The sequence below is a fragment of the Kryptolebias marmoratus genome, linkage group LG15 (genome assembly GCF_001649575.2).
Source record: "Kryptolebias marmoratus isolate JLee-2015 linkage group LG15, ASM164957v2, whole genome shotgun sequence".
In the NCBI taxonomy this organism is placed as follows: domain Eukaryota; kingdom Metazoa; phylum Chordata; class Actinopteri; order Cyprinodontiformes; family Rivulidae; genus Kryptolebias; species Kryptolebias marmoratus.
The window spans coordinates 15,393,416-15,406,877 of NC_051444.1; the positions used below are offsets into that span (position 1 = coordinate 15,393,416).

Sequence of the window (13,462 nt, forward strand, 5' to 3'; positions counted from 1 at the left end):
CAGTATGTCACTGATGGTGAAAGTGAGGCCTGGATGTTTGGATATGAAGCAGAGGTCAAACGCAGGTTAGAGTAAGAAGCAGGGGTCGCAATGCAACATCTACCCAAACTGCACAAAGCCAGCTTTTCATCCCCTCTCTGTCCATTTCACCAAGTCTGTAATTGTCTTTGACAAAACTCATTAGCAGAGACCTTGTAGCAACATCGGCAATCAGAAATTCCATGGAGAGAGACATGCACAGAAACAATGTCCCACACACATTTCATTGCGCCTTTTGACAAAATGTAATGAACTGTGTATATTGTCCCCCTCATGTGAACCCTGAGCCATTGGTACAAAGACTTTGTTTTATGAGCCTTAGCTGCCCAGCGTGGGACACATCAAATGGCACCTCCATGCTGGCTCTTTCGTCAGACCTTAGGGCAAATTATTGTTTGCAATGTTGTTGTTGTTATTATGGCTCCTATTTATACAAAGAGGCCATTGATATAGTGTCATAATAATTCATATTCTTTTACATCGCAGGCACATGCTCATTAAGTGGGGGCGTAAATAAAAAGTGCACACAAGTGATAGATGTTCTTTACGGTGCTTTGTCAGGAGCTAACCCCTCATTGACCTTTAGCTTTTCATCATACAGCATACTATTGTGAGGCTGGTGCAAGGATCTTCATAAAACTGGATTTAAAAAAAATAAAACAAATAAACAACAACAATTATAATTTAAAAAAATAAACCAATCATGTTTAATTTGTTTGTTGTACTCTCTGATACATACCCAAATTAATGTTTTATATCTATTCAAGAAGAGACTGTGTTCTTAAATTCCTGAAATAAATCTTGCCAGTACTTTTCAGTGTTAATATATAGTTACATTTTAAAAACCATTAAGACTGAAGTTCTGATCACTGGAAAAATTGATAAATATCATAAGGAAAAAAACCTATTCAAATGTTCAAGTAAGAAATGCGTAAACTGAACATAATCACAGTTAATCACAACTCTTCCTTCCTTTCTTTCTTTTTCTTTTTTATGACATGTGTTCCAAACTTTGACTCAACTGACCAGCTGTCATTTCTGACAGTCAGTTGGCCTGTTGACTTGAAAAGAGCACATGGTGCAGGCAACAACTTGGCCAAAAAAGACCAATGATGCATGACAATATAAGAAGGGGGTGTGGTGTGTGTCTGTGTGTGTGTGTGTGATGAGGAGAGTTATTAGACTGAATGTAAACATACGGAATTGTCTGACAATAAAAAGCTACAGAAGTTTGGAGACACCCTACAATTTTATACAAGGGATGGTCTCAGAAGTTGTCAAACCAATTTAGGTATTCATGTTTATCTTAGCTTATTTTTTTGCTCTTCATTTTTGCATATTTGTGCTTCATTCACAGATTATCTAAAATCTGTTTTGGATTATGCAAAACACACGCTCTCAGTCATCCACCACCCTCCCAACAATAAAAAAAAAGTAATTTACCAAGAGGAAGGCGTGTATTAGGGAGATTTAGTTGTGCATATAGGCTACCTAAGGAACTTATTTTTCTGTAACATTGTAGTTTGTCACAGATTTCATGTCTCGCCTTAGATTAAAAGATGTCAGACAAATAGCAAATCTTGTGCTTGCCCCCTTCCACCCCTCCTCCATCCAGCAACAACAAATGCCTGTTTACTGATCCTTACTTCCACTGTCAGTGAATTTGTTCTCCTTTTCCTTTTTTTTTTAAATGAACCCTTTTTCTTACTACAACATTTATGTTAAAAATAAAGACATCAGCTTCCTCTTATGCAGCTGCTGAAGCCACATATATGGCCTATCCTCCTTATAAAACATTGTGTATTAGACATTTTAATTGACTTGTTAGCTGATCCAGGAACATGCTGCTATATGAGCCCATCACAGCCATTATTATAGCTTTTGCTTTCCCTGAGGTAACATGGACAAATCCCATTGCGCATGCATCATTACCTTCAACAGCATAAGGCAGCTTTTCTTTACAGCCTGCCATTTAATCAAAATTAGTGTTGAATATTTGATACAACCCCAACATTTTAGTGTGGAGCATTCAGGAGTCATGGGTGATTATTGTTGAAATGGTTACCAGCTTGTCCACATCAGGCCTTATCTCACTGCTGCCTCAGAGGGGTCGTTGTTTTCTTCTTCTTCACACATTTTCTGACCACATTGTTGTCAGGATGGTTTGATTACATCACATGTGTTTCTGTTTGTTGCGACATGAGTTCTAGGATGTCCTCTTATGGCCTACAGGTGACTGTCTGTGAACATCACTTTCAGCATTTCAGAGTGTCATTGGTTTTTATACAACCATTTTAGAGCTGCTAGTGGGTAAATCTTAATATGATATTTGGATAACTGTATTAAAATAGCCTTTTTTTCTCTCCTGTTATAAAACTGCCTTTCACTTCATGGGGATCACTTATTGGCTTTCATATGAACAAGTATGCTAGACAGAAGTAGAGAAAGTATTCCAAATAGGCCCACGTTATTGTTCCTGACCTTCATCATCCTCATTGTGTAGATTCTCCTGGATTAATCTGCCAGGTTCTGTGCATTTGCTGACAGCTCCCTCATTGGCCAAGGACTCACGAGAGGACCAGCAACGCCTCAAAACTGAACCTGAACTGGCCTGAAAGTACTTTTATTACAAGTATAATCCCTAAAATACGAGCTGAAAGGACATTTAAGTGGAGCTGTTTGCAAGTCTGGATTGAAATTTAGAGAATTTTTAATCTGTGCTTGCTGATGTTAAGGTATAACTCAATGACAGGAGGTTAAAAGAAAAATAAGATCTGTCTGATGGTATTAAAATGTTAATTTTGCTATTAGTATTGCATCATGGTTTTGAAATGTCAATTTTTTCCTTTCTAGTTTAAAAAAAATCAGGTACTTTGTAAATTAAAGTGCATGGATTATCAAATTTATTACTTTTTGTAATTTGTATTTTTTTTCCATAATCAGTATTTCAATAGCAATTAATACTTTGCATCCTCCTTTTGGAAGTATTTGATTTAATTTTATATATATATATATATATATATATATATATATATATATATATATATATATATATTTTTTTTTTTTTTTTTACTGTGTCAACACGGATCATCCACTACAGTGATCATCTGATTGCATCTGTCTGCAGGAGGGGAAGAGTTATGCTCATAACGAGATGGTCCAAAAGCAAAACAGCCAAATCAAAGGGCCTCTGACGGGCCATGTGAACCTTTCTGCTGGGTTTGATCCTACAAATGACCTTTTAAATTAACACAATATTAAGTTAGTGCGGCGGCTCACTACACAGGGGACAAAAGCTGCATTCATCCTCCGTCCCTGCCCCCGCTGCTCGGCCTGAACAGTAACAAAGTGTTTGATGCCACTTCTGATTAGATGCCGACAATAGAGAGCGGATGTCCCCTTTTCTTCCACGACTTGTGGATTTCACTCACGTTCCTCCTCTGAATTATGACCTTCCATCAGAGCTGCAGCTTTTTTTTATTTATTTTTTTACAGTCAAGATTGGAAACTTTGATCAAATGCACATCTGCAAATATTTTATAATTGGCTAGTTTAAGCTCTATAAATAACACGGCACCAAATGCTCTTAGAAAAAAAAATGTATTGTTAGAAAATTTTCTGCAAACACAAGAAAAGGAGGGGGTTTCACAGTTTAACATGATGACAAAAAACATTCAAAGTTATGCACAAAAACAGCGGATCCAGTCCTTTATAGTCAGCTAGAAGTCCAGCAAGATTTTTTTTTCTTTTACATCAGGCAAAATGACACAAAAACACAAGAATAAAAAAAAGGGAAGCAGTTATCAAAATACATAAAGGAAATGCAAAATCAAACAATAAACACAATAAATAATAACCAAATAGACAACATACCAAAGTAATAAATACACAAATAAATAAATAAAAATCACATCACATGATTGCCATACACAAACCTGGCCAATATTTTTCATTTAAAATTCCCTTTTTTTTTTTTTTCTTTTTTTGCATAAAGTTGTTTTTACCATAAAATTCATTGTTGTGCAAAATGACAGTCCAGTCCAGCAGTTTGACATATTTCGCTGCAGAAGGGCCAGGTAGAGCCTCTCTGTGTCAGACTGAGGCAGCAATCTGGTCAGTGTGTCCTTTAGTGCATAAGAAATATCCCGTCTTTATTGTTATTCAGGCTTCACCTGTAAGAAAAGAAGACAGGGAGAAATAAGAAAAAGTTACCCACTTTAATTTTTTTTTTTTTTTTTTTTGAAATACAAGACTTTTGACATTATGTACATTGGTAACTTCTCTTTTGTCAATTTTCCAACAGCTTATTGTAATAAAATGTAAATGGAGAATGCTATTAAAACAAACACTAATGTTTTTCTTTAGATTTTCTTGCTTTATGCTTATGTATGTGTGTCCCCATAAGTGCGTGCGTTTCCTCCATTTCAGTGCCGACTCTCACCTGCTTCACCTCTTCATGACTGGTCTGAATGCAGTGACCTTGTCATCCTGCACAGTCCCACAGGCCTCACTGAGGTCGGACGACTGAATCTCCACTTTGCCTCCAGAGAATCCTGTGGACCCAAATAAAAGCACAGTTAAAAAAAACTCTGTGCCAAGGACAAGTTGGTAGAAGATGTTAATTTCTGTCATAACATGAGTGTCTTTTCAGATACAAAATAAAATGAATTTGATGCAGTTAGTTGTATTACTAGACACTACTGTAGCTATAACAAGATGCATTGTTTTGTGCTTGTGCTCCGGAATGAACTAATAACAATAAAAAGTCAGAGAATGTCATACCTTCAATACTGGTGTACTGACATGTGTCTGGGACAGCAGTGTAGGATGAACTGTGAAGTTGGAGGCTCTTGTGATTGTAGCTGCTTGTGCCATAAACTTTGGAGTGCAAGGACGAGCCCTCAGGGAATGAGCCCTCGGTGCCGCCAGAATCATGGAGGCCTCTGGTGACCCCACATTGTCCAGTAGGAGCCCCAGAAAGCCTGGTGCTCTGTAGCTGACAGTCTCCAGTGAGGCTTCCTGTCCTCAGCTCTGAGCCATGCTGCTGGGGGCTCAGTATGACCCCTGAAGCTGCTGTTCGAGCCAGAGACCAAATCCGTGGCTTGTCCGATGCTTCAAAATGAGACAGGGACACTGTTCCCGCTGATGGGATGGTCAAAGAGGCTGCCTTAGACACAACAGGATCCAGAAAGTCAGATGGGAGAGGGGGGAGGGCGGTGACATTTTTGATGGCACAGGGGAACGAGTGGAAGTTGTTATTTAAGGTCAGGTGCAGCTCAGAGCCGCAGTCTCTTTTTTGAGGAGCTCTGGACACTGCCATGGCTCTTTGGAGGTCCTGCTCGTCCGCTGCCACCTTTTCACAGTCACTGTCCAGCTTGTCACAGTCATCCTCGTCCATGTCCTCCAAGTCACTCAGATGCAGATCTTTCTCCTCTTTGCAATCAGGGGAATCTGAATGAAAGGAATAAATGTTTGCTGCAATTTATTTGGAAAACTTTTTTTTTTTTTTTTTTACAGTTTATATCTCTTTTTATCATAACTTCCTCTTTAATTTAACTTCAACACAAACAATAAAAGTAAATTTCTCCTAACCCAAAGTAGACAGATGATTACTGTACCTTTGGTGACACACTCTTGGTCGCTCTTGTTAAGGTCCTCCTTCCTGTCATCACTTGCCTTATTCTTTGGCGACCAGGTCATCTTGTTCTCCTTTTTTAGCCTCCTCCTGGCGTTGGCGAACCACGTTGACACCTGGGTGAGGGTCATTTTGGTGATGATGGCCAGCATGATCTTTTCACCCTTGGTGGGGTAGGGGTTCTTGCGGTGCTCATACAACCATGTTTTCAAAGTGCTGGTGGTCTCACGAGTAGCATTCTTTCTCCGAGCTGTGCCATTAAAGTCCACTGTCCCGTATCTGCAACATTACACACATCAACAGTCAGAACTGACTGAAATGTACATAGTTTCACTTTATTCAGCTGTTTTAGGTTTACATTTTGAACTCTGAAAATGTGACAAATCCCATCCCAGTAAAATACTTTTTTCTTACTGCTAGTGAATTTATACACCATATGGTGAACAAAAATGTATAAAAAACAAACAGAATCTTACCTGTCATATTGATACTGTCCCAATGAATGATCGTACGGATAGTAAGCAGCAGTTTGAGTAATGCCAGAGTGTAAAGTGCCTGTGGTGTCCTTAATGTCATATTGTGGATTCTGCAAAAAAGACAGAGTTTGTTATAAGTTGGAACAGAAAAAAAAAACCCAAAAGATCTGACTCCAGATTTTCAGAAATTTTATCCTAAAGACTTTTTTCTTTATTTATGTTTATATATTGTTTAAAAATTAAGCAAATCATCCAAATAAATAACTATATGAGCTACCATTTGCTATGTTGAACAGGTTATTTTTTTCAGGTTTTCCAAAACAGCATATTATCCAAAAATTGTACCATATTAAATTTTTATTTTACACATTTTGTTGTATTGGCCATTACTTTTATAAAATATATGAAACATATTTATCATATGAATGTATTGCATTTAAACAGCTTAAAGAACAAGCAGAAAACTTTCAGCTCCACAGCAAAACGTGCATTAAGCAGTGCTTTGTCAGCTCCCAGGCGAACATTTTTAAAGTAAAAAAAGTCTCTGAATATAACAGTAACTTTTACAGATATATCAGAAACAAAGCAGAATGATGAGGGCTGTGGTGAGTTAAGTCCATGTGCTTGTGGACTTTCTGTCTTTGCGGATTTCTGAGGTAATAATTTTAAGCGGAACATGAGAAGAATGACAGCTGGATGAAATGGCTTGTCAAGGCGCGTGTGTTTGCGGCGGGAGACAAATTGATAAACCCTGCCTGATCGATCAACCCGATCCACCCCCCTCTCCCCTTGCTTTTTTCTTTTTTTTTTTCTTTTTCTTTTTTGTCTTTTCTTTTGCGATTCAGGGAAGCCCACCAGAGAGGAGTAGATAGCGGATGGGTCGGTGCTGTAGGGGAAGTAGTTGGCGTAGTTCTGGCTGGCTGCGGCCGCTGCGGCGTACGGAGAGCTGTACATCCCCAGCGCTGCGTTCAGCTCCGTCCGGCTGCTCGCCAGGAGCCGGTTCTCGTAGGACGGGCAGCAGAAGGAGGCGGCGGCTGCGGCGGCGGCGGAGGTCTGAGAGCCGCCTGTCCCGTCAGAGACCGACCTGGAAATCGAATCGCAGCAAGTGGAACTGGGGTTTGCCGACACGAAAAACTGCATGAAGAGAATCGTGGACAGACATGGTCATTCACTTCTCATCTGGATGTCTGACAACTCTGCAGTGACTGTGGGCTCTGTGCGCTACAAAAAGAAACTGTAATCTTGGCAAGTGACGGATTTTAAAATCTTAATTTTACTTTGTTTTTTTTGTTTGATTTGTTATTATGAGAGAAAAAAAAAGTTTCATTGTTTTAACTTTTGACCTGTCTTAGTTTAAGGTAAGTCGCCTTTCGGATGATTCTTGATATTAAATATTATTTTCATGATTGTCTTTCTTAACAGTTTAAGAAAAATAAACGTTTAAATAAATCACTTTGTGTTACATTAAACGGCAATAATAGGTCCTGACAGATGTCATTAAAACAATTTAAAAAGTTGTGCGCAATTCGTGCGTAAAAAGTGAAATGCTCCAGCTTTTTAAGGGTCTTTAAAACTATAACTGCAACACAAATAGAGAAAAGTGTGGTTTTAACGAAACACCACTTCACCACTTATGATTAAAACTCTTAAAATTACCCACTCATTCTGCTGAGGGCTTAAATAATATTCAGCCTAAACTTGACTTTTGTTTAAAGAGCAACTTCTGCCCCCTCATTGACCTGAACTTCTTCAAAGTCTTCTGTTGTGGGAATTGTTTCTTCAAAGGTTAGAAAAACAGCTTTTAAAATAGTAAAATGAACACAATCACATCTCACAGGTCGCATTCCTTAAAAACGTGTTTTTTTTCCGAAGATGCAAATCATGTGTAACTGTCCCATTCCACCTTGCAGTGTCTGCAATAGGTGACATTCATTCCTATTGTCATCAGAAAAGCACGTGAGTTCATTCATTATTCAGTGTAATTGGACGTGCGTGTGTGCGTATCGATATTTGGTTTAACAACAAAAAACAAAACGCGAAAACAGTGCTAATTTAATTGTTGGTGTTTCGAGTTAAGGAAAAGTCTTGCGATAAGCAAAATTAAGCAAATGATACAAAAGCCACTAGTTTGGATATAAACTAAGCTACAGAGAACTAAAAGGCAAAGTGTCTTACCTGTGAAGTTGCATTGTAAGGGTATCCAAACTGCGAGAAAGACATAGCTGCTTCCTTTGTTACCATCAGGAATATTCTTCACCCTTGATCGATTGCAACCAATTCTACTTCAGATCCATCGTCTTACACACATTTCCACACACGGCCTTGCGCTCAATAATAGATGACTTCACTCAAAGGAGGGAGACTTTAGGATGGCACCAGCTGCAGATTGTTTTATATTAGTGAATAATCCCTCCTTTGGATCCGATAAGAAATGAAATTAAGCGTCATTAGGTGAAAAAAAAATGTTATGTTAGCTGAAGGAGGCTTAAAGGATAAGTAAGTCTTCCAAGATATGGACTCTGCTTGTGCTATTATTTGTGGCTCTATAGTTCTTTAGCATTCACCCATGCAAGGGGTATCAGCGTGACGTCACTGTAATCCCGGAACGGCAGGGTACCAAGGATGGAATAATGTCTATGCCAATCACATCCAGCGCAGGCTTTCCTTAAGGTGCACTGTACACTTTCTTGCCCTGCTTCTTTTTTTATCTTTTTTTTCTTGAGTGTATTTTGTGCCTCTGTTTAAAATCCTTAAATTGTAACAGAAACCTTTCATGAAGTTAAATAAATCAGATAATAAATAGTGTTTTTTGTCACATACGCCTCACAAATAAGAAACACACGTGTACCTCAATTTTCTCTCTTTCTTTTCAAAACAGATGTTCAATCCCTCTCTCTTTTTAATTTGACATGCATTGCAACTAAAGCTGAAGTAAACACAACCTTTATACGTTTTTGTTTGTTTCTTTAATCCCAACTTCTGTTCGCCTCTGCCTCTCTGGCCAGAGGTCCATCCCGGAGTTAATGATGATGATGTTTCTATCTTTCTCTATTAGAACGAGGGGCAGTCCCAGCAGGAACGGTTAGAAGCGTTTTTGGCAGGTCAATAGACCAGTGATTGATGCGCGCCTGGAGACCTACGTGACCATTACGCGTAATGCGTAATTGTATCAATTAACAAATGGATACATGCCCTTGTTTAACCAACGAGCAACACAGTGAAAATATGCCTTAGAGGTGAAATCCGAAGAGCTATGAAAAAAGAAGAGGAAAAAAAACAAACACTGGAAGCCGTGCTCCCCGGTCTAATTAAATATCCGTGCATGGGGGCGACGAGAATTGCATTTTAATTGAATGATGCTCACTTGAAAGATGCGTACGGAATAATGCTGCCTCACAGTGAACGAAACTAGAAATATTTTTTTAAGCTTTATTAAATCTGCAGCTCAACCAGAGCTCACACTCTCTTCTCTAAACATCACCAAGCTGTGCGTTCTCCTTGAGTTGAGCTGGGACAGGAGAGAAGAAGGAGGAGGGGGAGAGAGGTGGGGTGGGGTATTTATTTCCCCAAAAGGCTGCATTTATTTGTATTGAAAGTGGCAGTGATGATCAGTTCCACTGAGTCATATGATCCGCCTGTGTCTGTCTGCAGCGGTATAACTTCTCTGTTGTCAAGACTGAAACCTTAAGCCAAATCTGGCAGTGTCCTGACTGATGAATTGCGCCCACTCCCCAGGAGAGCCATCTGCGATTACCGGCTTTCTCTCCGAGGGGCGCTAAAGAGCCACGTGTGGTGGATGGATATCTCCCCATCATAGATTCTTCATGAAGATGAAGTGGACAGAACGCCCGTGGTCCAAGCTCTTAGAAGTGTCATGTTTAAATGCGCGCAGATAACTTTTTACGCACACCTCGCCTTTGATTTAGATGGGTGTTCATTGTTTCTGACAAACAATCAAACTCCAACAGGCAGCTTGTTTGACAAAAGACCCTTGACCTTCATTATTTTATGTTACAAAACTAGAGCTTTGTGTGCTTAATTGTTCACAAAAGTTTTTTTTTTAATGCATTCAACATATATTTGATAGCTCAGCTTGGACTCATTTTTGAACAATATAGCTGGAGTCCAGAAGACAAATGTTTGGTTCAAATGAGAGTTCATTTCTTCTCACAAGAAATTAAACTCCAGTAGGGGACCTTTTGACAGAACATCCTGAACCTGCATTGTTTCTTAGATTATTGATGTGCTTCTTTATTTACTTCAAAATGAAAATTTATGTGTTTAACACCATCTTACTTTGGAATCTTTTAAGAAATCTTTTTCATTGTCCACTCACAATATCATTTGTTCCTAAAATGCAAAAGTTGGTAATGGTGAAAATAAAATATAATCACTTTCATGAACTCAAAAAATATCAGCATGACAAGTTTCTTCATTTTTAAAATCTTGTAATTTTTTTTTACGAAAAACCTGAATACATATTGATCTATAACTAATGAGGGAAATAATAAAATAAAAAAATGTTCTTTGCATTTTGAAATATCGTTCCAGTGCATCCTTCTATGTGGCAATGCGATTTCAAGCTGATCACAAGAGAGCTATCTTTGGAAGATGCAATACTTTCTGAAATCTACGGTAACTCTAGCACTGATCTAAAAATAAATAATGTTATGCTGAAATAAACAGTTCTTTCTGAAGAAGAAAGTCTTAAAAACCTAGAGATCACTAATAAGTCAAGTGCAACATGTTTTAAAACTCCCCAGTAATAATTCATAAAGATGAACTCAGCTTAAACAATTATTACAGGCAAATGAGCATATAAAGGAGGCTGACAAAGTTAAATGTAATTATTTTAGTGCTTGGTGCATTTCTACAAGGGCAGGCATGATGGCCCAAGTGCATATGGACACACTCATGCATTATGCATGTGCAGCAGTCAGTGCAGATCTCACTGAATAAGGCAGAAATGAACACTAACTGTAACAGCACACCAACCGCATTGCCCTTCCCTCTAACATGTTTGACAAGCCAACACTAAGCCACTTTTATACAGTGGTTTGTTAGAGTTATCACATTGTAACAAGGTTAATTTTTCAAGCTGCTAATTGTCTGATTTAATGGCTAATTTATTTCTCCAACATTAGTTTTAGGGTCAAAAGTTCCTTGGGCAAAACCTGCCAAATTTAAAGTGTAAAAGTATTGGGAGGCCTTGAACAACCTGCAGCAAACTCTTGCAATCTGTAGATATACCATTTGATCAAAGAGTGGTCATAGAAGAGAACATTTAGCTGCAAGCAGACAGAGTCATTTACCCTTTTTTTAGACAATTATAGAAGTTATTTAGGAAAAAGCAAGCTCAATCCTTCATTATATCTTGTTCTGACTGATCCAACTGATTATTAACGAGACTGCATAATGCACACATTTTCCATTAGAAGCCTCACTGCATAGGAAAAAAAAAATGAAAGGTTATGTCAACACTCAATAGCTCCCAGCCCTATTCTGCTATTTAATACATTTCCTATGCTGACTTAATGAACCTCACAAAGCCTTTTCTGGTTTTTCATCAAAGGGGGGAGGTAGCAGTGTTGGTTGAGCCAGAGAGAGGGGTGGGGGGTGGGGGGTATGAAATGGTAATAAGGGCAGACAGATGAAGAGATGGAGGGAGAACCCAGAGTTGAGCAGGGGATGAAGCAGCACCTACCTGGAGGTGTGTGATCTCATTAAAGCCAAATTGGTATGTGCCAATAAATCCAAGGCACTTGTGATCTGGAATTATTGCATACACACACATCACACACCCACACATGTGCACACATAAAGGTGCTGTTTCTACACAAATGTCCCTCATAAGGAGCAATAATAGTCCTGCTAAATTATCTAAAATGAAATGAAAAGTAATAAATAAAAGAATGAGAGACAATAAGAAATGGTGACTATTTAACACAAATGCGTACACAGAAAAAAAAAAATCCAGGGTTGACAAATATTCACAGGACACACAGGGAGTCTTTAAAGTTTCATCAAACAGACTCTAAAGGAAGGTTGAGCATGACTTCAGGACATTGTCTCCATGAGTCAATCTGGTCTTGAGAATACAGGGATAATTGTATGTGATGACAGTACAAGTTTGATTCTGTAAGTAGCACCATGGTGATGTGGTTTGATGGGTCTGTGGAGTTTAAAAGACAGTGTGTATTTTTAAAAAGGGGATGATTACACAGTTATCCATTTGGTTTTGTTTTCCACACAGCTTAAACATGGAAATATACATGAACGGACAAGCAGAATTGGTGTTTCATTTGTTTCATTGTCACTTTGACTGCTTGTAGTCAGATGTTTAACTCAAACAAACCCTAGGCTATTTTTGTTGGGAGCCGCCTCTCCCAGAGGCTCCCGGGGCTCCGGGGAGAAGGTGAAAGTGAAATAGACAGAGCAAGAGTGAGAAAGCAGAAGACAGAAAGCCGTGCGTGTGTTGTTTGTGTGTGCTGGATGGCAGACTCCCCTTGAGGCTCTACTGTAAAGCTATCATCAGTGGTGGTGTCAGGGATTTGTAGCTTGTCACTGAGCGAGAGGGAGTGCTGGCAGTAACTCTGGGAAATAACTGCCTATGGAGAAAAAGCTTGTGTGAATGAAGGTGTGTGTGAGAGATGAAGAATGAGTGGGAGGATCGTGTTTATTTTCTCCTCAAGGTGTCTTGCCATGTATGTGTGTGTACAGGTAGGCTGTGGCTCTCTCATATGAAGTGTGTATGCATGTGCTTGTTTTTATGCAGAGGCCTTAGGCTCTTTATTTACGCGTGTTCTTGTCAGCAAGTGGTGTGTGTACAAGACTGTTTGGGGTGTGTGGGGTGTGTCAGAAAGGCCTTTTATAGATCCATATTTATGTCTACATTAACACTCACATTTAGATTTAAAAAAAAAAAAAAACAAAACATGCTTTTTCAGTCCCCTCATTTAAGATAGGTTCCTTCCCTGCTGCTATCTTTGTGTTTGTGTGGTCTTCGCCGAGATGGCTGCTGACTTCAAACTGAACTCTCCCTTGAGGCGGAGAGCCAGCAGCAGCAAAACGTTGCTGTCGGGTAAATACGTGTATCTGCAAACAAGTTCCTCTGCTATGATGAATTGAGGGCTAATTTTCTCATTGACAACCGAGTGTTTCTGAAATTGCATACTGGCGGTTGACCAGGTTTCAATTGCCCAGGGGTTTTGAAATTCACTCAACTCATAAATGATCCTGTTAGTGTTCAAAAGGAAGAAAAAAAAAAAGAAAGACGATGAAAATTGCAGTTACATGGTTTCCTTCTGACTGC

The 13,462-nt window shown here is 38.9% G+C and overlaps 1 protein-coding gene across 3 annotated transcripts; it reads right to left on the reverse strand.

Moving 5' to 3' along the window:
• Positions 1–3,497: 3,497 nt before the first annotated feature.
• irx6a (iroquois homeobox 6a) lies at positions 3,498–8,900 on the reverse strand. 3 transcript variants are annotated; one of them, XM_017423598.3, is made up of 7 exons: positions 8,326–8,899; positions 7,006–7,234; positions 6,151–6,260; positions 5,658–5,953; positions 4,822–5,490; positions 4,481–4,592; positions 3,498–4,211 (listed from the first exon to the last, which is right to left on the reverse strand). In XM_017423598.3, the coding sequence occupies exons 1-6, from the start codon at positions 8,337–8,339 to the stop codon at positions 4,486–4,488; spliced, it is 1,425 nt and encodes a 474-aa protein (XP_017279087.1). In that variant the 5' UTR covers positions 8,340–8,899; the 3' UTR covers positions 3,498–4,211; positions 4,481–4,485. The 3 variants fall into 3 exon arrangements, with proteins under 3 accessions (XP_017279087.1, XP_017279086.1, XP_037835607.1); XM_017423597.3 differs by having other exon boundaries at positions 7,006–7,284; XM_037979679.1 differs by lacking the exon at positions 7,006–7,234 and having other exon boundaries at positions 8,326–8,900.
• Positions 8,901–13,462: the final 4,562 nt, after the last annotated feature.